The sequence below is a fragment of the Elgaria multicarinata genome, chromosome 2 (assembly GCF_023053635.1).
Source record: "Elgaria multicarinata webbii isolate HBS135686 ecotype San Diego chromosome 2, rElgMul1.1.pri, whole genome shotgun sequence".
NCBI lineage: Eukaryota > Metazoa > Chordata > Lepidosauria > Squamata > Anguidae > Elgaria > Elgaria multicarinata.
The window spans coordinates 85,039,081-85,066,826 of record NC_086172.1 but is presented as its reverse complement, the minus strand read 5'-3'; the positions used below and the strand labels follow the sequence as shown (position 1 = coordinate 85,066,826).

At 41.4% G+C, this 27,746-nt stretch overlaps 1 protein-coding gene across 1 annotated transcript in view; it reads left to right on the top strand.

The window, feature by feature from the left end:
* The window catches only part of LRP5 (LDL receptor related protein 5), a 157,032-nt gene that overhangs the window by 24,114 nt on the left and 105,172 nt on the right, over positions 1-27,746 (top strand). The window contains exon 2 of the mRNA XM_063117061.1: positions 21,354-21,750. Coding sequence (XP_062973131.1) covers positions 21,354-21,750 — 397 coding nt within the window. The remainder of the gene's footprint in view (positions 1-21,353; positions 21,751-27,746) is intronic.

Below are 27,746 nucleotides of genomic sequence, written 5' to 3'. Positions count from 1 at the left end.
AATCTCTATAGATGATGATGATGATGACGATGATGTTGATGAACAGGGAAAAGTCTGAAAGACTCTGGCATCTACTTATCCTTGACACTAGCCTTCTGGCCACAGAATTGTATTGGGAAACTGAACTATTCTGCCTAAATCCTGATGTCAGCCTCCTAATTCCTTTTCACCCTTCAGCAGTATTGCCAACAAGTCCCTCCCTTTGCCTTCTGCTATGCAACAGGGCTTCCCATCTTCGCCAACCTTGTAAATCAGCTCACAAATCCAGGAATAATGAGGTCAAGGGTGGCTTGGAGCTTCTGCCATTGACTGAGTAGGGTAGCAGAAACTTGTAGAATGAATTGTGACGTTAAAGCTAGCACATGGATTTTTGAAATGGGAAAGTGGAATAGAAATGTGTTAAATAAACTTGGTGAGTTGTGATTAGCTGTGTTTCATTCCCATCTTTGGGAATGACAAATCACAACCTTATCTCTCACACACCTCTATCCTTGATTCCTTACTATAAGCATCTTCCTCTGTAACACTCTTTTCTGAAGAGTTTCTAGCAAGCTGGAGCCTCTAGGCACATCTGTAACTTTTTAAAAAGTTTGGGCATTACCAAAAAGGAAGTGAAATCTAGGATAAAAATTTGTATTCAGAAAGTGGTTTGTAAGCTGTCTGCTTAATTTTTGGGCCTTGGTAATTTTAAATACAGAGGCATGCCAGAGGCCCTCTAGGCAAAGAAAGGAAAAGCATATATAGTATGGCCATGAATCATTCTACTCCAGTGGAGCTTCCACCATATGCTTGGGAAATAGGCTAGGATGACAATTATTGTTTTGTTAGCTACTAGTGTTTTAAAATACTGTAAAGGATCCAGTGTGATGCAACTCTTCAGTACTACATTGCTGACGGTAAAATAAAGCAGAAAACTGCAAGTTTGTTTTCTTCAGTATATCAGTACATACCACAAGGGAAGAGGAGGAAATTTGACAGGTCACCATGAAAATTATTATTTGGTAAACTATATAATTTCTATACTAAATCATTTAAGGCCTAGAATAAGTTGACTTGGTACAGGTGATATATAAGCTCTATTCATGTGTTTGAGCAAACTTTTGGGGGGCTTAAACTATGGAACTGGCTTCACTTCAGACCGTTGTGTGTTCAGTGTGAAGGACTGAAGAGGGCTTCTAAGCAAATGTAGCTGATGGGCTTGAAACACCTCCCAATGATTGGGAAACCTGAGTATTCAAGTTTCCTGATTGCAGGAGGGTTTCTAAGTGTGTTTGCTTGAATGCCTGAACAGGTACTCTGTGAGTGCAGGAGATTGAAGTAGGGCTATGTTGTGGAATAGTCATGAACATCCTGAACACCTGGGGTGAAGATATTTGTTACAGAATGTTGAGAAACGGTGAAGCTTCTGTGTAGCAAAGTAACAGGTCAGTTTGGATGGGAGGAAAATCTCAAGTCACAAAGGTGCATGTGAAGCTGCATACTTATTCTACACTGGGGAATGATGAGCAGAAGTAGATGTTGGACAGGCAAGGTGCCTGAGTAACAAAAGGAGCTAGTCAAGTTGGTGAGCTCAGAGGCACACCGTAGCTGAAGGGAGTGGAAACACACAGGGAAAGAGTAAAAAACAGAGAAGTGAAAGAAGAGATGTGTATTTGTGTATAGTTAGAAAGAGAGAAAATGGGCAAAGACACTTTGGGTGAAAGGGAGCTGTGGGCCATGGTCAGGGAGCCATGGTCAGAGAGGCAACAGAGATGAGGTTCACAACATTTTCTTTACACATTTGGCTTCTGTACATTACAGGAGTATGTTAAAGCTGAGAAGTGCTTTTTACGGCTTTGTACTTTTATAAAGCACCTTTGTCCACTCTGCCAGCAAACATGGGTTTTTTTTTTGTTGCTTGGACAATGTCATTTTGAAATTAGTCTCTCCAGGGAAATAAAGTAACTTCGTCCAAATGAAATGAAATAGTATATAATCAGAGTGCTATATTTCGTTGTAAATAATAATGTTAGCAGTAACAAACTGTAGACTGCCAAGTAAAACCAAGATTCTGAAATAAATCTCTCTGGTTTCTGAAACCCTATAATTAGTGCAAAAAACCTACACTGAAAATGTATCTTCACAAGACTCCTGAAAATGCTCAGTGCTTGCCTGTGCAAAACAAATACCAAGTGCTAGCTGCCCAAATTGCCTAACATAACAGAGGGTGATGCTTGCTTGTGAAGCAAGGTTAGGGAGAGAGCAGGTAAATAATTTTGGCTTTATTGGCACATAATAACCAAGACTTTGGGACATTTTTATATAGCGAAAAAGTCATGATGGGGGAAAAATGCATTTATAGAACTTGACTTTTTCAAACAAGCTGTATAGGGCATCTTGCTTCAGTTCTAATCCTTGATGCTTGTGTTCTTGTGAAACTGGAGGAGCAGCTCAAGGGAAAAACTGTGTTGTTGTTGTTGTTGTTGTTGTTGTTACTACCGCAAGAGGGAACAAAGAACATAAGAAGTGCCCTGATGCTGGATCAGACCAAGGGTCCATCTAGTCTAGCACTCTGTTCCCACAGTGGCCAACCAGCTGTCAGCAAGGGACCAACAAATCAGGTCATGGTGCAACAGCATCTTCCCGCACATGTTACCCAGCAACTGGTGCACACAGGCTTACTGCCTCAAATATTGGAGGTAGCACACAACCATCAGGTCTAGTAGACATTAATAACCTTCACCTCCAGGAATTTATCCAACCCCCTTTTAAAGCCATCCAAATTGGTGGCCATTACTACACCTTATGGTAGTGAGTTCCATAATTTAACTATGCGCTGTGTGAAGAAGTACTTCCTCTTATTTGTCCTGGATCTCCCACCAATCAGCTTCATGGGATGTCCCCTGGTTCTAGTATTTTGCAAGGGGGAGAAAAATGTTTCCCTATCCACATTCTCCACACCATGCAAATTTTGCACACCTCTATCATGTCTCCCCTTAGCCTCCTTTTTTCCAAGCTAAACAATCCCAGTTGATGTAACCTTCCCTCATAGGGGAGATGCTCCAGCCCCTTAATCATTTTAGTTGCCCCTTTCTGCACCTTTTACAGCTCTATAATATCCTTTTTTAGGTGTGGTGACCAGAACTGTGCACAGTATTCTAGGTGAGGTCACATCATAGATTTGTATAAAGGCAGTATGATACTGGCAGTTTTATTCTCAATTCCTTTTCTTATAAAGCCTAACATGGAGTTTGCCTTCTTTACAGCAGCCGCACACTGGGTGGACATTTTCATTGAGCTGACCACCACAATCCCAAGATCTCTTTCTTGTCCGATCACCGCCAGCTCAGATCCCATTAGGTTATACTAGAAATTGTGGTTTTTTGCCCCAATGTGCATCACCTTACACTTGCTTACATTGAACCACATCTGCCATTTGGATGACTACTCTCCCAGCTTGCAGAGACCCCTTTGGAGCTCTTCACAATCACTTTGTGTTTTAACAACCTTAAATAATTTGATGTCGCCACTTCACTGCTTACTCCTAATTCCAGATCAATTATGAACAGGTTGAAAAGAATTGGTCCCAATACTGATCCCAGTGGGACACCACTATTTATTCCCTCCATCAGGAGAATTGACCATTTATTCCTACTCTCTGCTTTCTGTTCTCTAACCAGTTATTGATTCATAACTGGACCTCTCCTCTTATTCCATAACTGCTAAGCTTGTTCAGGAGTCTTTGGTGAGGGACTTTTCAAAAGCCTGTTGGAATTCCAAGTAAACAATGTCCACCGGATCACCCCTGTCTACATGTTTGTTGACACTCTCAAAGAATTCTAGTAGATTAGTGAGATGGGACCTGCCTTTGTGGAAGCCATGTTGATTCTTTGTAAGCAGGACATGCCCTTCTATAAGCTTACTAATTTTGTCTTTAATAATGCTTTCAACCAATTTACCTGGAACAGATGTCAAGCTAACCGGCCTGTATTTAATATTCTTCAGGGTAGCTAGCTGTCGCTTTGATAAAGCCCTGATAGGGCTGGTTTCCTTTATTTTTAACAAGGGCTTCTGGTCCTTTGGACAGAGTATTGGGCTTGGATTTGGATGATGAGTTAAAACATTGATTCTGCCATATGCTCACTATGGTGGTGTTGGACAGCGTCTTAAATAGGCTCTAGGGTTGCAGAATTATTTTGTACATTAGAGGGCTGCAGGTTTTTTTTAGTAAGTTATGTACCTTATGAATCTTAGGTTTGAAGATCAATGTTCTGTGGGAAATAGAGTCAGTTTGTCAGAATCAAGTGCTACAAGCTTGTACTAATTCAAGCAGCAGGTGATTGTATAAAAGTAGGATGTTTTTCTCTGTTTGGGGATATTTTTCATAGGGAACAGTCAACTGTGCAATTTGCAGCCTGAAGTGGATACAATTCAGGAAAAAGTTTATCACTTCATTCTCAATAATGTATAAACTTATTCTCATACATTTAAGGGGTAACTGGGATGTTTCCAGGCTAATGTAAATCCCATGCATTTCAATGTGTGTACTCTAACTAGGACTAACATGCAACCCACTAGCCTCATGGGTTTCTGCCTTAAGCCTGTGCTTTTCAGGTTCCTTGTTAGGTACTTTTGATGCTTTGAAGGTTCAGCCTATACCTTTCTCTAGTATGATAACACAGCACAATGTTTAGCATACATAAAGCTGACACTAAAAATAATTCATATTTTGAGATGTAGGCTTGGATGAGATTGCTTAACAGGAGCTGGTTGTGTATACTATAGTAGCCATCTTAAAGTATAGGCTCTTAAAGTTTAAAGTAGGGGTGAAAAACCAAACTCGGACATCTGTTGTAAATTCTATGCATAAATTATTCTTATACAGCTTAAAATAATTTTTCATTTCCTCCTTCTCCAAATTTCAAACATTACTTACATGCAGAATGAAAAAGAAAGTAAAATGAAACTGTCTCCCTTGATAGCTGGCATATTTCAGTTTTTTGCCATTTAAAGATGAGATGGTCCTAGAAAATATATTGAAACGGAAAAGGCATCTTGTGGTGCTGGTGGTGGTGTGAAATGCCAACAAATGTGGCCGTTGATATGTTCTAAGGGGCATGGGCTGCAGTCGTTCTAAGATGGCTGCATAAAATCTTCACTCTTGCTCCTACCTGCTGTTTAATGGCTCTTAATGATCCGCAGTGTGTCACTTAAAGCCTTTATTATCTTTTTGTGAGGAAAAGATATGAAGCAGAGCCTAGAGCTTACTTTAGAAAGGGATCTTACTTCCTCCATCAGGAAAACCTCTATCTCTTGGACCTGGCTAACAGCTCAGATGGCCCAACATGGCACTGGCTCTTTCGAGAGCCCTAAAATCACCTTTAAATAAGGGAGTAATGCAAGATGAGAACTAGATTGTTCAGTTGCACTCCAGCCCCACAATATGAAACTGAGTAACCTGCCTGCATAATTGACAGACATTGAAAAAGCAGCTATGGAGCCAAGGGCAGACATTTTAAATACCTTGAATCTTTAACTCTGGATTTTCTACACAAGGGGGAGGATTTGTAAAATAGACAGAATATCTGTATTTGAGGTGTGGCAGAGTGCAGAGGGGTATGTGTGATAGGATTACACTCCTGGTGACCTGTGATATCTGTCTGGCCTATGGCTCACAGATAAAGACATAGGCCATAGCTAGACGGGGCGAAATCCCGGGGCGATCCCTGGGATTGTCCCTGTGCATTCACATGACACACAGGGGATCCCGGGATCAGGGAGGGATGATACCTCCGTTGCCCCGGAATCTCACCCTACCCTTTGAGCCTGGTTTTTCCATGGTCCCAGGCTGATCCTGAGACCGTGGAACGTGTGGCCGGACGTCACGGTTTGTCCCAGCTCCTCACAGTTATTTGCGAGGAGCCGGGAACTGTGCATGGGCCACAGAGCTCCTCAGGAGCTCTGCGCCCATTGGGGGTGGGGTGGGGTGAGCGGAGAAATTATTATTTTAAAAAAACCTACCTTTGAGCGCATGAGCACTCGTGTGCATCTTCTGTTTTCTTTTTAAAAAAATAATGGTGGGCGCAACGTCCTCTCCCTCCGAGGTTGTTGCGCGCCACATGTAAACAGACGGGGAGATCTCGCAATAAAAATATTGCGAGATCTTCACCCCTCCGTCGGTCTAGCTGAGGCCATTGATAGGGCCCATCATGCCCTAGGACCAGGCAGGGACTCATGTGACACCCTCAAGATACCATAATCCACTTTGTAAACTATGCCACAAAAGTCCAAACCTTGTGAGTTCTTAATAGACTGAAAGCTGTTGAATATAAAGGAATGAAAGTCAAGATATATCAGAATATAGCAGTGGATATGCTTCAGAAACATAAGATGCTTTATCCATTCACTTATCAAATTGAAGAGGTGGGCATTATTGGTGGGGGTTCCTCTTCAAGCTCATTGTCTTCCATAAAGGAACAATCTGATGCAGCTGTTCCATGTGAAGTGCTAGATGTGCCTATGTAAAAATTGACTGAGCTGTTGGAGAGGAGGATACTGGCAACCATCTACAATTTGCTGATGCTGAACCTGGATGGCAGAGAGTCCATATAACCAGAAAAAATAAGGCAGCAGAGAATGACATCTCAAAGAAGTAACAATATTTAATGGAGGTTCTTGCCTCAAAACTGACTGACCGTCGACCATGTTTTGGTCCACATATTGACAGAAAATAGCTGATTCCTTGTTTTCAGTATATAGACAGACTTTCCCCTTTTGTCCATTAGGGCCTCTGGGCCTTTATACAATTTCATCTCCTTTTCTTTTACTCTTTATATCTATAAAGAGAGATATATGACCTATAAAGCCCTATATGGATTGGGTCCAGGTTATTTGAAAGACCGTATTCTCCCTTATGAGCCTGCCCGTGCTTTAAGATCTTCTGGAGAAGCCCTTCTTTCAGTCCCTTCTTCACAGGTGCGCTTGGTGGGAACATGAGAGAGGGCCTTCTCGGTGGCTGCTCCAGTGCTTTGGAACTCTCTTCCCGGGGAAGCTAGACTGGCTCCCTCCTTGTTGGGCTTTCTGAAGCAGGCTAAAACTTGTTTGTTCCAGCAGGCCTTACTTTGGAGAATAATCTGCCCCCCCCTGTATGTTAATGACTTATAATTTTGGTTTGTTTTTTTAAACTTTTTTTTTAATACAATGTATGTTTTAAACTTTGTAAGGCCGCTTTGAGGCCCATTATTGGGCAAAAGGCAGGATAATAATAATAATAATAATAATAATAATAATAATAATAATAATAATAATAATAAAATCTGGGCTGTCTGTCTCTTGAAAAGGCCACTAAGACAGACTGCTAACATGTAACTAGTTTAATGCAGTGTAAAGCAGGTGAAAGATCGAATTTTACTTTCACACCTCCCCAAGTATACAAAGGAATACACATTCTTCTCTTCCAGATGCTGAATATACTCGCATATTGATTATTTGTTAATACCTCAATCCTTGCTCTCTGCAATCTAAAACATTGACATTGGTTCTATTGCAGTGTTGGATCATGCCTGTAAATGTTTAGAAATCCCCATGAGCACATTAGGATATGGAGGGTGAACACCACATGCCTCTTGCACCAACCTCTCAAAGACTGCATAAAGGAGGGCATAACACTTCTATTTTGAAAATACTTCTATATTGAAAATACATGACCTGAGATGTCCTCTGCATTGTTATGGGACATTATAATGGTGCTCCTTTGGGGCCTCTTTATTAAGGAAGGTTCATGCTTGAAGAAACAAAAGTCCCAGGCCAGAGAGTGCTTATTGGAGGAAATAGATAAGCTGTCATGTCCAAACAAGCAGACAGGTAGCAACAAAGCATATAAAAATATCTAGATTAAAGAGCGGAATTACAGGCCCTTGATCCTGAGCACATTCAAACTTTACTAATATATCTTTAAAAAAACACTTTATGAATTTGGCAATAAAAATTCCCAAATGCATGCTAGGGCATTAAAAAAAGCATTTCAGAAACAATATATGGGCCTGTAAAAACAAATCAGAGAAGGCAAAAACACAGCCAAAAGCCATCAATAAAGTTTACCATCCTTCTGTACAGAACTATTCGCAATCAGACAATCACAGAGAGGGAGAGAGTAATGAATTGTTCAATTCCTTGAGACTTGAGCAGCTCTCAGAAACAAACCAATCTTATTTGGACCAACTATCTCTGAAGAAGAGATCAGGACTGTAAAAATCTGAAATTAGGTTAGTCACCTGGAATAGATGTGTATACAAGCAAGTTCTTTAAAAGTTCTGTGAGGATCTCATGCCTCATCTTAAAGCACTTCTGAATGGCATATTAATGGGTGAGGAGATTCCAGAAACATAGGCCTTAGCTAGACCAGCCTTTATCCCGGGGTGAACCCCGGGATCGTCCCTGTGCGTCCAGATGACACACAGGGGATTCCGGGATCAGGGAGGGATCATCCCTCCCTGGCCCCGGGATAAAGCCCTCCACTTTGGGCCCACTTTTTCTGTGGTTCTGGGCTGAGCCCGGGACTGTGGAAGGTGTGGCCCATTACTGCGGAGCCAGGAGCTGCACCCATCGGGGGTAGGGGGGGAGTGGGGAAATGACATTATTTTTTTAAAAACCCACCTCTGCGCACGAGCATTTGTACACTCTGTCTCCTTTAAGAAAAAAAATGGCGGATGCAACGCCTCTCTTCCTGAGGTCGTCGTGCCTTACGTGTAAACGAGGGAGAGATCTCACATTATTCGTAATGCAAGGTCTCCCCTCCTCTCTCCTGGAACAAAAGGTATGTCTAGGTAAGGCCATAGAGCCAAGCCAGAGTGATAGTTATCCACAAACCCAGTAAGGACTCAATTGGTACGGTCCTATCGGCCCATTTTGCTTGTCAAAGAAGATGCTAAGCTGTTCATGGGTATTATGGCCAAGTGACTAAATACCTTCATTTCATATATAAATAAAGACCAAAAGGCTTCATGCCTGCGAAGCAGATGGCAACTCCTATTTGTAGGACACTTAGTATCATCCACCACAGCATTAACAATAAGCAACCGATGACACTCCTGACACTCAAAGCCTTCAAGACATTTGATCATTTGGAATGGTCCTTTATTCTGGAGCTCTTTAAAAGAAGTTGTTATGAGGAATGCTTTCTGACAGGAGTGGGATAACTATACTGGGCTTCAGAAGCACTAATCCACACAAATGGTCTAGACTCTCTTGTGATAATATTACACAGAGGTCCTAGACAGGTTTGTCCCCTATCTCCTGCCCTATTTGCTGTAGCTATAGAACTGCTAACCCACATAATCTGAATAGACACTAGGATCAAAGAGCTTCATGTCCGATCTCAATAATATCTTTTACATTAATTTGCTGATAATTTGTTGTTCCTATCAAATCTAAAAGAAGCGCTGCCAGCATTAAAGGAAATTCTGGCAAAATTTTAGAGTTGCTTGGGTCTGCAAATCAACTATGATAAGTCAATGATGAATACCCCCTGAAACACCCAATGTGCCATTCAGAGAAAGTCTCAGATAAGATTTCAGTATTCGTGACTGAGATTCTTAGGTGTCTTTATTCCCAAAGACCTCGATCAATTGGTTAACAGGAATTATAACCCAGTCACTAAAAGCATTAAACAGGAGACCTTCTGCCAATGTGAATAAACATCTCCAATAGTTTTTGCCATTTTTTCAATTTGATACTGGGAGGTGGCAGAGGTATCATGTGGAACAGAAACAACAGTTTGGCCAGGAGCATCACTTCAACAGAGTCTATCCTGCCCGACAATGACAATTTCATATTCTTCCTATGTAGTGCTGTGTCCAGTCCATGGCTTCTCCCGGATACTCGCGAGCGAGCAGCCAGGAAAAGCCACGAACCCTGCTAGACCTTCCACAGCCCCGGCCTCAGGCCGGGGCTGCGGAAAAGCCGGGCCATAACCTCATCCGGTTATCCCGGTTCAAGTGAGGACTTAGCCCGGCCTGACCCCGGGATCCCCTGTGCATCATCTGGATGCACAGGAGGGAGACCAGGCCTCACATCGGGCTAACGCCTCATCTAGCAACGGCCTCAGTGGAATTGAGTTATGGACTATTGAGTTCAGACTATTTGGCCTCAGATTAGAGAGGCCTCCATGAAAGGTGCCACTTTCCCCCTACTAAACATTCTTTAGCAAGGATGTGGCTCTAGAGGTTCTTTGTTACACATGTGGCTTTTGTGTCCTGTAGTTGCAGAATTTTAGAATATGGTGTAATAGGAATTATACCATATAACAAATCAGTCAATTATACCATATAACAAGTTTTAGAGCTTTAATCTTATTGCCAGTATTTCATAATGGAAATGAACAGCTATTACATAAAGACCTGCAGAGAATTTGCTTGCTGTTGCTGCTGCATGTTTAGACATTGTGGCTTGTTGGACAACTGGAGATGGTCTCTCAGAAAAGCAAATGGATAGAATTGCTTACTCTGAGAAACTGACACATGAGAGCCCTACAAGAAACTGAACAAGACAATGTTTTCACATCATTTATCTCAATGAGAATAATCAAAGGTGAAGTCTACCAGCTGCCCAACAGTTTCTGGAGAGACACATTATAAACACTTTTGAAACGTAATATGTTCTCAACTATTCTTTTTACTTGGCTCTATACTTACCTGTATTGTGATTCTTCAGTCTCTGTATGTACTGGTGTGTGGGGGTACGTATATATGTATGCATACACACCAACACATACACCAACAGTATATACAGAGACTGAGAAATCACTTGTGGGTGGGTGAGCATTCTCTCTCTCTCTCTCTCTCTCTCTCTCTCTCTCTCTCTCTCTCTCTCTCTCTCTCACACACACACACACACACACACACACCCCTCCCGCAACCTCCCAGTAGATGAACTGAATGTGGGATGTTTCTTTCTCTTTCTGTTGCTAATGTAGCAGTATTCACATTTCTATAGTAACTTTAGCTAATAGATCTTAAAAGTATTTTGCAAACAATTAAACATTCATGACACTACTGAGTATGTATTATGATTACACCTAGCCATGATACAATAATAGGCTTTGCAGATACAGAAGAGATGATACAGAAGAGGAAAAAACCTTTTAAAGTGAGGGATGTAGGCTTTTGAATTCTATACCATTTTGAAATTACAACAAGCTCTTAAATCACAGAGGTTCTTGAACTTTGCCTGTTGCCCAAGCTGTACTTTCAAATTTTTTTATTGGTTAAATGCAGTGGTTCTCAACCTTCCTAATGCCGCGACCCTTTAATACAGTTCCTCATGTTGTGGTGACCCCCAACCATAAAATTTTTTTTGTTGCTACTTCATAACTGTAATTTTGCTACTGTTATGAATCGTAATGTAAATATCTGATATGCAGGATGTATTTTCATTGTTACAAATTGAACATAATTAAAGCATAGTGATCACAAAAACAATATGTAATTATATATTGTGAAATATTTATTTCTAATTACAAATAAATGAAATGTCTCGGTTCCTAAGACCATCGGAAATATGTGTTTTCCGATGGTCTTAGGCGACCCCTGTGAAAGGGTCGTTTGACCCCCAAAGGGGTCCCGACCCACAGGTTGAGAACCACTGGGTTAAAGAAATTTGCGATATCCACAGTTTAGCAGGATGGCAACATACTAAGGAATAGAGGTTCTGTGACCTGATGTGTGGATTAATTTCCCCACCTACGTTTTGTTTGTTTCAGGAGGAAAAAACTTCCTAATATGCCACTGTGTGCTTCTGTGAGGTGAATTCCCCACATGCACACCCATGCACACGCACTTCTCCAGGATGAAAGAAATAGTCCTCCATTCTTTAGAGGACTGTGTTCGACAAGTTTAAACTCGGGTTAAATATGAAGGTTCACTGCATGGAAATCAACGTTTAATCTATCTTTTGAAGTTAGTGATCAATGGTTTTCAGGTGTTCTACAGTAGTAGCTGCCAATGAACAGGGCTGGGTGCAAAATGCAAAGCAGTTTAAAAATATTCATGTTAAGTAGTCATTCTAAATAGTAAAAGAAGCCTCTTCCTCCCTGCTGTTTGACTGGCTAAGTCTGCAATCCTATGCGAGGTTTCCTTAAGGCAAGTCCCATTGAACACAGTAGGACTCACCCCCCACACCCACCCCAAAAAACCCCATGTTCCATGTTGGCTGAATGTGACTGCGTATGTATGTGTATATGAGTGTGCTTCCAAATAATGTGTCATCCTGAAAAGCACATACAGTGAATAATGGATACATAGGAAGTTGATGACATTCAGACTGGACCCTACAAAGATAGATACCACTGCTTTCTCTCCCTCTTCTCCTTAAATATCTCCAAAATACATATCTACGATTGGCTGAAATGGCCCTTTTCAAAACCCCATCGATGTACTAAGCTGGAATATAAATTTTTGGCTCACCTGGATTTACTAGTGTCCCAATTCAATTAGATTTACTAGTATCATAAGTACACCGCCCTGAGATCTTAATGATATAGGGCGGGATACAAATGTTTTAAATAAATAAAATAAATAAATTAGTTTTATTTGGGTCTGCTATTCTTAAAAACAAACAAAAATTATTATTTTTAAAAATCAGATTCTCTTGTCTCTTCTCTTGTCTTGCTTCCATGCATCCTATTCAAACAGCCTTTTCTCCACTAATTTCTGCCTCTGTAAGAAGTTACTATAGTAATCAGGCACATTTTTCCAACTTCCCTACAAATGGCATTTGTCATTCAGGTGCTATTGAGAGTTCTTTGACTGTTTGAGTTTTTAAAACTATTTCCCTTGGAGGCCTACCCAAATCCAAGCATAGTAGAACAACTTTTTTTTTCCTTTGGGCTTGCCCTTGATAGGTATTAAGCTAGTCAAGACACTTGTGTCCCATGATAGCTTAGTCAGAGATATAGGCCTTAGCTAGACCTACGATTAATGTGAGATCCCTCCTCCGTTTACATGTGAGGTGCGATGACCACAGGAAGAGAGTGTCGCGCCCGCTATTTTTAATTTTTAAAGAAGACGGAGCGTACAAACGCTCATGCGCTAAAGGTAGGTTTTTTAAAATTTAATTTAATTTACCTGCTCCTCTCACCCTACCCCCGATGGGCACAGCGCTCTTCAGGAATTGTGCGGAGCTGGGTCAAACCGTGGCAATGGGCCACACATTCCGTGGTCTCGGGCTCAAAGGGGAGGGCTCTATCCCAGGGCAATGGAGGGATGATTCTTTCCTCATCCCGGGATCCCCTGTGCATCATGTGGATGCACAGGGACGATCCCAGGGTTCGCCCTGTGATAAAGCCCAGTCTAGCTAAGGCCATAGTTGAACAAGAATTTGACTGTTTCTGTGTTGTACAAATAATACCAATTTCTCCTACAAACTACTGTTTAATGTGAAAATTTGTGTCTTGGTCTCTTTGTAAATGCAGATGTGTTCTAAACAGGCAGTTAATAGGTACCGTGTTTCCCCGAAAATAAGACAGTGACTTATATTAATTTTTGCTCCCAAAGATGCGCTAGGTCTTATTTTCAGGGGATGTCTTATTTTTCCATGAAGAAGAATACGGTACACATTTATTGTTGAACAACAAAAAAAGTCTTATTTTCGGGGGGATGCCTTATATTACAGCGAGAGGCAAAACTGGAAGTAGGTCTTATTTTCGGGGGACGTCTTACTTTCGGGGAAACAGGGTATGGGCATGATATGTGATTAGTCCCAAGGCCTAATATCTGGTCTTGTTTTAAGCAAATGGCACATATTGCCATTTTAATTGTCAAATAGGCTTCCTAGCTGCTCCATGTCTTTACTGCATTTTCCACAGAAAAGAAACTCTCTGTGTGTTGTGTATTTGCGTGTGTGTGTGTGTGTGGCTTCCTTTATGGATGATGTTTTTTCTCTCTTTTGAACATGGACTCCTGCCATAGCCTACCACATGCCACATCTTTCCAAACAGCATTTGTTTATCAGGGGACATTTGAGAGGTGTTTTCAATGATTGCAGAGTTGTTAGGTTTAGATGTCATTCTTCAAGGCTGTTCTGCTGCTGCAGGGTATATTGTACTTTCCTAGCACTGAAACACTGAGATTTTATTTATTTATTTATTTGTAACCAAAACTCATGTCCAGCAGTACAGATGATAGGGATAACATTTCCTCAGCCTCAGTAAGGGTGCTAAATGTGGATTGGAATTGACAGGTATGGAATACCTTCCAGCAAAGTGTATTTCTGGGATACTGGCAAAAGCTGTTGCCAGGTTGAGGAAGGCTGAGTCACACCAAATACTTCACTTTCAACAGTACATTCATTGTGACAAGTGTCTGTATACAACCAGAAGATTTTGTATTGTTCCTATTAGTTTGAGAACCGTAAAAAGGGATGGGGATGGAGCATCTCCCCTATGAGGGAAGGTTACATCAACTGGGATTGTTTAGCTTGGAAAAAAGGAGGCTAAGGGGAGACCTGATAGAGGTGTACAAAATTATGCATGGTGTGGAGAATGTGGATAGGGAGACATTTTTTCTCCCTCTTGCAAAATACTAGAACCTGGGGTCATCCCATGAAGCTAATTGGTGGGAGATCCAGGACAAATAAGAGGAAGTACTTCTTCACAGAGCACATAGTTAAATTATTGAACACACTACCACAAGTTGTAGTGATGGCCACCAATTTGAATAGCTTTAAAAGGGGGGGTGGATCAATTCCTGGAGGCAAAGGCTATTAATGGCTACTAGCCGTGATGGTTGTGTGCTATCTCCAGTATTCGAGGCAGTAAGCCTGTGCGCAACAGTCGCTGGGGAACATGGGTGGAGGGTGCTGTTGAACCATGACCTGATTTGTTGGTCCCTGGCTGATGGCTGGTTGGCCATTGTGTGAACAGAGTGCCGAACTAGATGGACTCTTGGTCTGATCCAGCATGGCACTTCTTATGTTCTTATGTTCCTTGACTTGAAAATGTATATAAGTGGTTTTAAAGCTCCCCTGCTTTTTCCCTCCTAAAAACAAATCCTGGCATTCATGGTTATCATTTCAGATGGAGATTAGCAGAAGTATTTCTCAGTTTGCTTCCTTATGAATGAAATTATATGTACTTTGTTCCATGCCATGCAATACATGTTACATAATTACTACAATTAACACAGAGACCTATAGTTCCTGAAGAGTGAGGCAGGCTTCATTTTAAGACTGCTGCAAGAATAGTCCAGTGCTTCTGTGATTCAGGTTCTGTATCTTGTCTTAATTAGGCTCCTGCGATGGCATCCTGGATATATGCACTGGATATGTTATATGCCAGTGTGGCTTGTCTCTTTTTTACTTAGGCAAGAAGCCAGTGGGACTATTCCTATCCCTCATATGCTTTTTGGCACAGCACTTCTTATCAATCTAGAGCTGCTGCTTGTGGTAGGAATCTGTTGCCACTATTTGGTACAGTTGTAGTGTTACCCCTAGAGTTAAGATGTTGATTAGTTCCACCAGCTGAATGCACCTTGACTTCCACATTCAGCTAGCAACACTTATTTATTTATTTTATTTATTTATTGCACTTATATACCGCTCCCATAGCCAGGGCTCTCCGGGCGGTTTACAGAAATTCTAAAATTAAGATTAAAACGAGTATACAAAATTTAAAATTCTAAAACACAGAACATACACACATAAAGCATTAAAAACCATTAAAAAACTAAACATGTGGGTGATTAAGATGTGCCGCCATATGCCTGGGCAAAGAGGAAAGTCTTAACCTGGCTCCGGAAAGATAGCAGCGTTGGCGCCAGGTGAGCCTCATCAGGGAGAGCATTCCATAGTCTGGGGGCCACCACCGAAAAGGCCCTGTCCCTCGTTGCCACAAGCTATACTTCTTGTATAGCTTGAAGGAAACTTCTCATCATATGCTCCATCCTGTGGTGACTTGTGCCAGTTGTCATCCAAACTTCCAAAGCTGCAAGGCTTCTTACAGATGCACCTCTCCTTCAAATTACTGCTCTTCAAGTAGGATCATTGCCGTAGTTGTCTCCAAAGAATCCTAAGGCTATGCACACTTACTTGAGAGGAAGCAACATTACTTATTCAAGTTCTTATTCAAGGAAAGTGTCACCATCACCCAATACAAGATCCATGTAGTATAACGCACTTATTAGGCCCACTCAAAGATCATCAAAAACTGTTCAAGCTTTTGAGACCTCCAGGTTTCTTCATCAGGCAAGCTATTACAAAAAGTGGGAGTGAGGTGTAGGAGTCTGTGTGGTGGTGGGAGGCTGGCTGAATGTTGTAGTCTGGATGTCTGTATAGTCAGAGCCTTAAGATGATATGGAGGAGTAGGATTTGCAGACATCCAAATTGGGCTCTGCCAGGTACTGTGATTGTTTCAGGTTTCAGTGCTGCTAGTATCACCGGGAACAAGAACAACATATAGTTGTGAGGGATTTGGAGGACTCACAGCTTGCAACTTTTTTCTGATCTGGATATTGGACCTCCAGTCATATAATCGTATCATGAATATCGATACATATCAAAATCATACATCATTCTTATGCAAGTCCTGAATATTTCAATATCAAATCCTAGTTACAAGTTTATATGTGTGTACATATAATGGGATAAAACTTGTCGGGACAAAACATGGACAAGAGAAATCTGAAATATATGATTGCAAAGAAACTGGATTTAGATAAAGCTGTATTTTTATTGTAGTATGTGAACTAGAAATTCTGGTCTAAAGGCTTTGTCCAAATCCATCTCTCACTGCTGGTCTACTCTACATGCTCTTCTTAGAGCTGAGTGACAAGAGTTTGGATTTAGGAGTCTGAAACATCAGCTGGAGCTACAAATTTCTTGTTGAGGAGCCAACAATTGATTAGTGAAGACATCCAGCAGCTGTTGCTAGAACTTGTGGAATTGCTGCAGAGGGCTTGAAGTGACAAATAATTTGGCAGAGAAATGATCTGTGTTAGTTTACAGTAGAAAGCTGCTGAACTAGGCAGGTCCTGAACAAATTTTTGCTATTTGCAGCAGTTGGTGCCCTCTTCTGGAATATAGGTATTCCGTTTAGGTAATCACGTTAATGTTAATGATATAATATACAGGAAACAAACTAATGATGAAGTTTCATCATCTTGCTTTACAGAGCTATCTAAATAGAGGTGTCCATGTTTGCATACAAGCTAATGCAGTTAGAGGAAGTGCTGTTCTGTAGGATGCTTGGCTCCTGCCCTATTCCAAATCCAAAAGGAGCTATATGACTTCAGCCATGTCCAGACTGAGCTGTGCATTTTTTTTAAAAAAAAGAAATATATAGATATTTCTAGTGCAAGCACACATTTTGTATGATACCATTTGTCAATAAATCAAAGAATAAAAGCTGAATAACTTGCCTTTTAATTGATACATACATCTGCCTACTACTGAAATCTCAGTTTTTAAATATTAAAGCCCTTGGAGACAGCCAGTGGCCCTTGGAGGTCTTCTGTGCCCTCTGTCAAATTCCCCCCACCCTATAAATCATGCTCCTGCCCGCCTGCCAAACAGTTGTTTGGCGGTCTGACCTGAGTGCAATTTAACTGGGGAGGACTATGCACAGGGATGACTCTTCCTGTGTGCCTTCCTCCCTGTCTCAATTATGCTTCCATCAGCTTGCCAGACAGCTGTTTGGTGGGCTGGCTGGAGTGTAATTTAGCAGGGGAGGACCGTGCATGGAGAGGGAGATTATTTAAACCTCCCTTCCCTACACGTGTCCTCCTGTGTGTATGTGTGTGAGAATGAGTGTGAGGTGGGATGAGGAGGATGCCAGCCCTAGCCCCACCCACCTGCCCAGACCTACTACGCCATAGGCCAAAGCTACTATTGATAGCTAAGGAAAGGCAAATAGTTCTCATTTCCTGTTACATTAACTCACCAGAAGCAAAATAAATACATGCCTGTCATAATTCTTAATTAAACCTGCCATAGGCCAGTTCATTTAAATTTAATTGCTAGATCAATCAATTAAAACTTTAAGGCCTATCAGACACATTTTGCAAAATGTATAATATATAAAATAACTGAAGTGGATGAGCCCTTAGCTGGTAGTAGACTGCATGCTTTGATACTCAGTCCCTGGTCTCTCCAGGGACAGCTGGGAAAGATTTTGATCTGAAACCCCAGAGAGCTACTGCTAGTCAGTGTATACTAGTACTGAACTAGATGATCTAATGGTCTTACTCTGCATAAGGGCAGCTTTCTATCACCTTAGGCAGACCTCCTCGACATCTACAGCCAGGGCTGGCACAAGAGATTGTGGCTGTTTCTACAACTGCCTCCCCGCCCCGGCGGTATCGTCCCTGTGCATCCAAATGACACACAAGGGATCACAGGAGCAAGCAGGGACGATCCCTCCATTTTCCTGGGATAATCCTTGGGTGTAGAAAGTGTCTGTGTCTCCTGAGGCAGGGCAGCCCTCCTTCTCGCTACCTCCTCCCCTGCTTTCCCCCTTAAAGTTGTTTTTGCTGCTATATTAGCAGTAGCAGCATGCGTGATCCCAGGATTTAATGTTTGCTGTAGGAGATATGCTTAAACTCTAAAACAGCATTTGCTGCTATGGTGGTTTTGGCAGTCTCTGGGGTCACCTTCCCAATAATGCTTTGCTCTGAAAAGGATCCTCTTTTCATAGTGAAGTATGAGCGATTATGAGATCCCTGTAGAAGTGCCACCAGCTGTGCTTTTCTGCAATGGCAAATGCTGTTTAAGATTACAAAAGTTGGCTGCAGTAGCAAAAGTGGCAGTGGTGGGCTGATGGATGGTGGTAGCAGCTGGGGGCATATAGATACAGCGGCAGTGCTGAGTAGTTCTGCAGGAGGCAGTTGAGGGCTGTCACCCTTCTTGATCTCCCACCTGAGCCACTTGTCTCATTAGGACTCATGGTAGTGTTGGCCCTGTCTGTACTGATATTAGAAAAAAACTTATTTTAGCAATAAGCATGTTCTGACTTGAAAGTGGTGACTGATTTGTATGACACAGATGAATGCTGGAATGATGGAGCTAGTAATTTTTGTGGACTTGCTTGCTTATCTAGTAGAATAATTTGTAGTGCTTTCAAAGTTGTATTGCAATTTTGGGCTCAGGAGACTTTTCAAAGAGGCAGTTCTCTATCCCTGGGGACACAACAAACAAGTCCCTGCTTCAAATGCATCAGTTCCATACACTGGGTCAATAGACCTTGAAGGTCCTCTATGGGAGGGATCATATGGGGAAAGGTACCTTTACGAAATTGAGGATGAATTTTATGCTTGTGATAGAACGGTTTTGGAGGAATGCCAGTTACTCTAGCATTCAGAGTCGTTTCCTAAGCATTAATGAAATAAGTTCCCCAATTGGGACTAATAATAATTTTTTTAAAAATGCTGTTGGGACGTGCAGAATATTGAAAGTAGTACACGTTTGAAGGCAGTGTTCTTTAGCCAAATGATTCCAGAGCCATGAAGACTAGACATTTGCTTTATTTTTCTTTTAATATCCTTATAATGTCAAATACCAGATTCCCCTGCTTGCATGGCAAATTCCTACACGCTTTAAATGGTTTATAATCCCCACTGGACACAGAAAATTTTAACGATTGCCCAGTTGTGAATATTTCTTTTTTGGACAAGTGCTGTTGGATGAAATGGATTATTTTAGCCTATTTCTATGTTGGTTTAGGCCAGGACTTGGAATGGAGACAGTCTTAGGTGCCCTGACAGATTGTCAGGAAAGAGATGGGGAAAATGCAACCCTGCTGATTCTCTTCATCTCTCCATGGCCGTTGAAACCATTGACTGTGATAACTTGTTATCACAAGTTATGGTGAGTTGCGGGCCGTTGGTAAGTTGCGGGCCATTCATACCTGCAGGAGTGTTGTCAGATCCAGGAGTGTAGGTGTAGGACTGTTTTCTGGACTCAGTAATGGACTGGCTGAGAACCAATAAATTAAAGCTGAATCCTGACAAGATGCAGGCACTGTGGATTGGTGGTTTCCAGGGCTGGGAAGTTGACATAACCTATTCTGGATGGGGCTGAAGAAGCAGGTGCAGAGCTTGGGAGTGCTCTTGGGTTCAGCATTGTCTCTTTAGACTCCGGTGGCCCCAGTGACTTGGAGCACCTTTAACCAGCTTCATCTGATGTGTCAGCCTTTCCTGGATATGGATAATTTGGCTACAGTGATCCCTATGGTAGTAACCTCCTGGCTGGATTACTATAATCCTGCTGGAGTACATGCTCGGTGAGAAGTGCAGGCCGAGGCAGGCACAGGCCTTCGACCCAGCTGCTTGCCAAGAGCCTCAAGCAGAAGATGGTCAAGTAGGCCATGCATATGGTGACCATATGGAAAGGAGGACAGGGCTCCTGTATCTTTAATGGTTGTATAGTAAAGGGAATTTCAGCAGGTGTCATTTGTATACATGTGATGAAGAGGGAATTTCATCTGGAGAGCTGCAGCTTCAAGGCAGCCCTGGACTGTGTCAGGGGTTAGAGAGAGACAGAGAGAGACAGAGAGAGAGAGAGAGAGAAAGAAATGAATTTAATTCATTTTAAAGTTACCTCACAGGCCTAGCACCGGTCTACCTTGCGGGGTTATTGTGAGGGTGAGAGAGGAAAAAAATAAATGATTTTAATTCATTTAAAAGTTAACTCACAGGCTTAGCACCAGCCTACTACTTTAAGATGATTACCTAACAGACATATATCTTAGGGGGCCCGGTCAATGCCGAGTATATCAGCTAGTGCATTTTAAATGGGGCTGCCTTTGAAAATGGAAGCTCCAACTAGTATAGAATTTAGCTGCTAGAATTCTGGCTGGTTTGCCTAGGTAGAGCTATATTACGTTCATGCTGAGGGAGCTACATTGGCAGCCTATTTACTATCAAGCTCAATTCAAAATACTTTTAAATCCCTAAATGGCTTGGGGTGCAAATATCAGAAAGAGCACCTCCTCCCACATCAACCTGCCCATGCATTAAGATACTCTGTGTACCTTCTACAAGATAAGTGCATTTATCATCCACAGAAAAGAAGACCCAAATTTGGAATGCCCTCCCATGGGAGGTATGCCTCACGTCAATGCTGTATTCTATTCAGTGCCAAGTGAAAACCATTTTTATTTGCACAGGCATTTAATTTTTTAATTTTATTTTTTAAATGCTGGCTGAAATTGTTTTACGCCTCTTGATTTTACTGTTTTATGTTTAGATTATGTTGAATGCTTAATTTTTATATAGATCGCCCTGAGATTCTCCTTTAGTCATCACTGTTCGGTTTTATTAAGAAAATATGAAAAGAGTGAAGATTTTGCTCCCTTCTTACAACATTGTATTTCTTTTTTCCTTTCATAGCTTCTCCCCTCTTGCTTTTTGCTAACCGACGAGATGTCAGACTGGTGGATGCTGGAGGAGTGAAGATGGAGTCAACGATCGTTGTCAGTGGCTTAGAGGATGCTGCTGCAGTTGACTTCCTGTACTCGCAAGGTGTTATTTACTGGACAGATGTGAGCGAAGAAGCCATCAAACAGACTTATTTCAATCAAACTGGGAATCTGGTGCAGAATGTCATAGTTTCAGGTCTGGTTTCACCAGATGGCCTGGCATGTGACTGGATTGGGAAAAAACTGTACTGGACAGACTCTGAAACGAATAGGATAGAAGTCGCTAATCTCAATGGAACATCTAGGAAAGTTCTCTTTTGGCAAGACCTTGACCAGCCAAGAGCAATAGCCCTGGATCCAGCTCATGGGTAAACATCCTTTCTTTAAACATTTTGCATTGGTTTGCAGGATCATGATTGTTTAGTTAGGATTTTCTGCCTTTCTACACAAAATATAATCTCTTCTTTCAAATTCCATTTTCTCAAAGTATTTTATTCTCTGAACATATGTTTACCTTTAAATAAAACATGGGAAGGAATGACAGGCCATATAAGAGTGCCCTGACTTAAGTGCCAACAAAAACATTAAATCGGCCGAACTTTTCTAGCTTTGGATTCTCTAGAAGCTGTCCTTATGAATTTTTAATCTGCAATTAACATGGACAGTTAAAGCTGCTGTGGGAAGTTTAGTGTTTAAATGCATGGTGGGTTCATTTATATTAATCTTGGCCCTAATCAGTTCTCAGACTCAGTGTTGGCTTAAAGAAAGATTCAATAGCTTGGAGATGTAGACAGCTCTTTAAAGTGCTGGCAGGTAAAAGAGACTCTGCAGTTACAGTACCCAAGAGATCTAATCTGTTTAAAGACCCTCTGCAGTAGACAGGGAAACAAACAGGTACCTGCAAACTACCGATCAGTTTAGAGAGACACGGTCTGGCTGACCTGGCATAGGTTTTGCAGCTTTATGACAAATATGTACCTGGCATAAAGTCTTGTTACAGTTCATTGTGTAAATGAAAGCAAGGAAGTTAAGGAAACAGGTTGAAAATGCAATTTTATGAACTAAAATATAATGTTAAAAGTAACATACACAGAGCGTTTCACATGTGCCATAATACAACAATATCAAAGAGGCCCATAGAAGGTATTCTAAACAGCCACTACTCGCAAGCACGCTTCCTTTGAATATTTGGAATTATGCCGTATATTGTGGGAAGTGACATCTGATTATCTATATGGTTTGGAACTTTTAAGTCAGTCCCGAGAAAAATTAGCCCACGGTGCTAATCAGCTTGGCACACTGGCCACTGAGGAAGACCAAGGGCGTACTAGACGAGGCTGTAGCGCGCGTTACCTTCGGCAGTCGCGTCGAGGCTTCCAGATGACGTTCACGACGATCCGTCGTTATCCTGGGGTGAAGCCTCTTTATCCCGACTTTAAAAAAGTGAGTTCAAGTGCACCTTTTCCTGGCGGCCCGCGCTAATTCGGAGTACGTGTGGGAGGATGTGAGGTCACTGCGGTCCGCACTGGTCAGGAAAAGGCGTGCTAAGGGGAGTGGCCAGCGGCTTCGGTCAAGCCGCCTCCGCCATTTGTGCCCAGCCCGCCAGCTGGGGCAGCGCGGCGGAGCAGCTTTTTTATTATTATTTCCACAGTGACAGTTAGCGCAGGAACGGAGGAACGGAAAAGTGGCTGGTGCGCTGCTGGGGCATGTGCGCCTGTTTTTTCTACTGCAACCTCTGCGTGGGTCAGTTTTCGGAAAGCCGGGCATCCCACAGTCCGCCTTCATGGGGAGTTGGTGACTCCTCGCGGTGGGCAGCCACCGTGGCCGCATAATGGCGGTGCTGTACGCTGCCTGTTGGTGTGGGTACCAGGCTGGCAGAGGGCAGAGCTGTTTGCGGGCTGCTGCCATGGCTACGGCCAGATGTGGGTTGGCTCCTTGGGATGGGGCAGAGGGCACAGAGGTGGTCATCGGCGGCGACACCTCAGAGGCATGATGGGAGATGTAGGCACAGAGTGCCCATGCAGATGTTTGACCTCGGGTCATATTACACCCGCCACGACCCCCATCAGGAAGAGACCGCATCAATGTTGACCCTCAACAGCACCAGCAGCACTTCAGCTGGCACTGGCACTGCTGCCGCTGACGGCATCGCTGACGGCTGCGCAAGTTTGCGGTCTTTCGGACTTGCGCAAACCGTGCGGCGAGTGAAAAAAAAAGCCGCAGCAATCAGGCCGGTGTGGCTGCGCAACCGTGCTCGCGGCAGCAGTAGCACAACTGGCGCAAACTTCCGCCACAAATCGAAGGCAGGTGTGGATGATGAGGCGTCACGGCTGAACGGGAAAATCCGCTTTCACCGCTCCTCAACGACGGAACACCCAGTAGGTCTAGCAAAGCCCCAAGTGTCGAAACACGTCTGGCCAAATTGATTAAGTCTACTGAGCATTTTCTGTCTAGCAGTTTGACTGTTTTGTTGTATTATTGTACATGTGAAATGCTCTGTGTATGTCACTTTTAACATTATATTTTAGTTTATAAAATTGCGTTTTTAACCTTGCTTTCATTTATATTATGTTAGGTTAAGGTTATCACCTTTTTGTTGCACAGTTCATTGTGTAACAGAAGCATTATTGTGTCAGGTGCAATACAATTTGTAAGAAGAGGCAAGATACTTTAACAAGATTGTAATAGTAAAAAAATAGGATGCTGGAACAGCCTTGGCCAGAGAGTTGAACCATTAAAAAGAGGGGGTTCATTTTATTCCAAGTTCATCAGTTGCAGGCTTTTTTTAAAAAAACTTTGTGGTTCTGACACTAACTTAAATGGTTCAGTAAGTACTTCAAATAGATTTCATGCAGATTACTGTTGTATTTACTGAGAAGTAAGTCCCACTGTATTCAGTGGGGTGTACTCCCAGGAAAGTGAGTGTAGGATTGCAGCCTTAGTCCTGCAATGCTATTGCTACAAAATGTATACAATCATAAGTTTTTAACTTGCGGAATTATTTCTTTTTTTTTTTTTTTTTATAATAATTTTTATTCATTTTCAACGCTATATAAACATAGATAAACATTTCCAAAATATAACTGAAACTAACACAATAAGAAAAAAAATACATCAAATATCTGCTGCATACATATTGAATAATTGTTGAGTACAAATATCAAAAATTATTACATATGCCTTATCACACTACAACATCTTCATTCTTAACATAAATGTGCACCCCCCACCTCGGGATCATTCTTGAGTCCAAAATCTAATCATTTCTTCTGCTGGTGGTTTCCCACTTCCCTTAGTAAACACAAACACTAGGAACTGTTTCCAGATTCCTTCGAACTCATTTATTTTAGTTACGCCTTTTCTCCACTTAATATTGCATGTCAGTTTATCATTAATGGCTATGTCCCATACTTCTTTGTACCATTCTTCAATAGAATATTCCCCTTGAATCTTCCAGTTCCTAGCTATCATCAATCGTGCTGCAACCAACAAACTCGATATCAGCTCTATAGTTCCTTTTCCACACTTTATATCTTCAAATAGTGACAGCAATGCTATTTTTGGTGTTTGTTCTATTTTCATTCCCACTATTTCTTCAATTTCTGAAAACACCATCTTCCATAATCTTTGTACATATTTGCATTGCCACCACATATGTAAATACGTTCCTTTTTCCCCACATCCTCTCCAACAATTTGCTGAATGTTGATCACTTATCTTATTCAATCTAACCGGGGTTAGGTACCACCTCCATAAAATTTTAAAATAATTCTCCTTTATTCTTACTGATAAACTTCTCAACACTCTTTGTTTCCATAGTCCCTCCCAGCTCTGTCGCCCTATTTGTATCTTCAAATCTGATTCCCAAATCATTTTCTCTGTATTCTCTCTAAACTCCTTCTCTAACAATATTTTATATATTTCACTCATTAATCCTTTTGAAACTATACTACTTCCTTTTCCTTTCTCCTTACTTACTACTAATTCTTCAAACCTCATCATCTTTCTGCACATTCTATTATCTTTAATCCACTTTTTATTCCATTGTTCTAATTGACCATATTCTAGCCAAGATAGCTTCTTCTCCTTTAACAAATTTTCCATATCTTCTCTTGTTTTAATATCTCTTACCCAATCCTTTAATTTTATTTTATTTTTCTCTTTTAATATTTTACATAATCTACCCTTTAGATCCTCTGGGAAATTCTTTAACATTATTATCGGTGCTAAGGGAGAGTTGCTCGGAAGCAGCTTCCCTTTAAATTTACTCCAAATTTCCCATTGAGTCCTCAGGAGTGGATTATCTATACTTCCAACCCACTTTCTTCCTCCATCTTTAAAAAAAACATTCTCCAGATTCATCTCTACCTTACTTATGATTTTTTCTTCCATCCAATATAAATCTCCTGCTCCCATAATTGCTTCTACAACATGTCTTAATCTATTTGCTACGTAGTATAATTTTATGTTTGGGAGACCCATTCCCCCCTTTTTTTGGCTTAGGTACCAATTATTTTTATTCACTCTTGCTCTCTTTTCTCCATTACAATATTTATTAATAATATTTTGCCAACTTTTTATCTCGGTTTCTGATATTTTTATAGGTAACATCCTAAATACAAAATTAATTTTAGCTAATATCTTCATTTTTATCAAAGCTATTCTCCCAAACCAAGATAAATTTAATCTTTTATATTTTTCCAATTTCTCTAGTACCTCCTTCTTTAACCTCGTTAAATTTTCCCTTTCTAAATTCTCTAGATTTTTTGTAATTTTAATTCCCAAATATTTAATCTCGTTCTTAACTTTCAATTCCATTCCCTTAAATTCCCAATCCTTTTCTTCCTTCTTAGTATAGTTAAACAACATCATCTCTGATTTAGACCAATTTATTTTTAACCCTGTAATTTCCTCAAATTCCCTCAACTGATATTTAATTCTTTCTAATTTTCTTAATGGATTCTTAATGGTCAATAAAGTATCATCCGCAAACATGTTTAGCTTTATTTCCCTTACCTCTCCAATTCCTTCTAATTCTTTATCCTCCCTTAGTGCCTTCGCCAAAACTTCCATAACCATTACAAAAAGGACCGGCGAGAGCGGAATTATTTCTGAAACATAGTAGTTCAGATCCAAAAGGCAATGCAGGGAACTTTTCTCTATGTCCCCTTTTTCTCCCTCCCTCAAACCCTGTGCATCCAAAAACCTAGTCCCAAAATTCAAGAGACTTTTCAGGGATGTATTTGATGAGGCATAGTTACCAGCAGTTTGAAGGAGATATTATGGAAGCTTTCCTGTGCACAGTTAATTACAGTAGGGAAAAGTGGGAGGGGTATGTGAACCTGATCCTATTCTTTTAACCATTATTAAGATTGCCACTGTTACATATGCACCAGGTCTTTTTGGTGTTGGCAGGGCTTTAATAATTTAGAACTATGTTACCTATACTGCTCAATTGTCATTATTCCAAATGCAATTCCGTTTGTTTTCATTCTTCATATGAACTTGCTTCATCCATACCCATGTTGTAGTTCACTGTTTGTATAGCCAAATACAAACAATGCTACCAGTTATCTGAACTCCTGAATTATCCAAGTATTCTTGTTGACCACACAAAATAAATGTGATTGTACTGCCATCTAGGAGCAGTTGTTTCCCAAATACAACTTTTCATCTTAGGCTGGCTCTTCAGAGGCAAGAAAGGGAGAGATGATAGAGGTGAATAGAATTATACATGGTGTGGAGGGGTCATCCCATGAAGTGGATTGGAATCTGGGGTCATCCCATGAAGTGGATTGGATTCAGGACAGCAAAAAAGAAGTACTTACTTGGATGGCTTTAAAAGGGGATTGGACAAATTCCTGGAGGACAAGGCTATCATTGGCCATCAGTCTGTATGGCTATATGGTATCTCCTGTGTCAGATATTGTATGCCTATGTAAACCAGTTCCTGGAGAACATGGGCAGGAGGGTGCTATTGCACACATGAAATGCTTGTGAGTTTCTTGTGAGCAGGCTGATTGGCCACTATGCGAACAGAATGCTGGACTAGATGGACCTTTGATCTGACCCAGCACAGTTCTTCTTATGTTCTTTTCTTCATGCTATCCCTAACCCAACACTGATGGTTGTTCCATTCCAACTCTCAGGGGAGCAGTAACAAACTGCTGATGTCCCTTTATTTGGGCTGATTAATCTGCCATTACTTAGGTGCATTTTGCCTTCTGTTCTAGCTCAAGCCCTTAATTCTAGTGTGTCCATAGTTGTTTTGGCCCGTCTCTCCAAGGCATTGGATGTCCTTATAAAAAGAAAGGGGCGGGGGTAAGTACCATAAGGTAGCTACCAGCCCTTTGTCTACTACAGT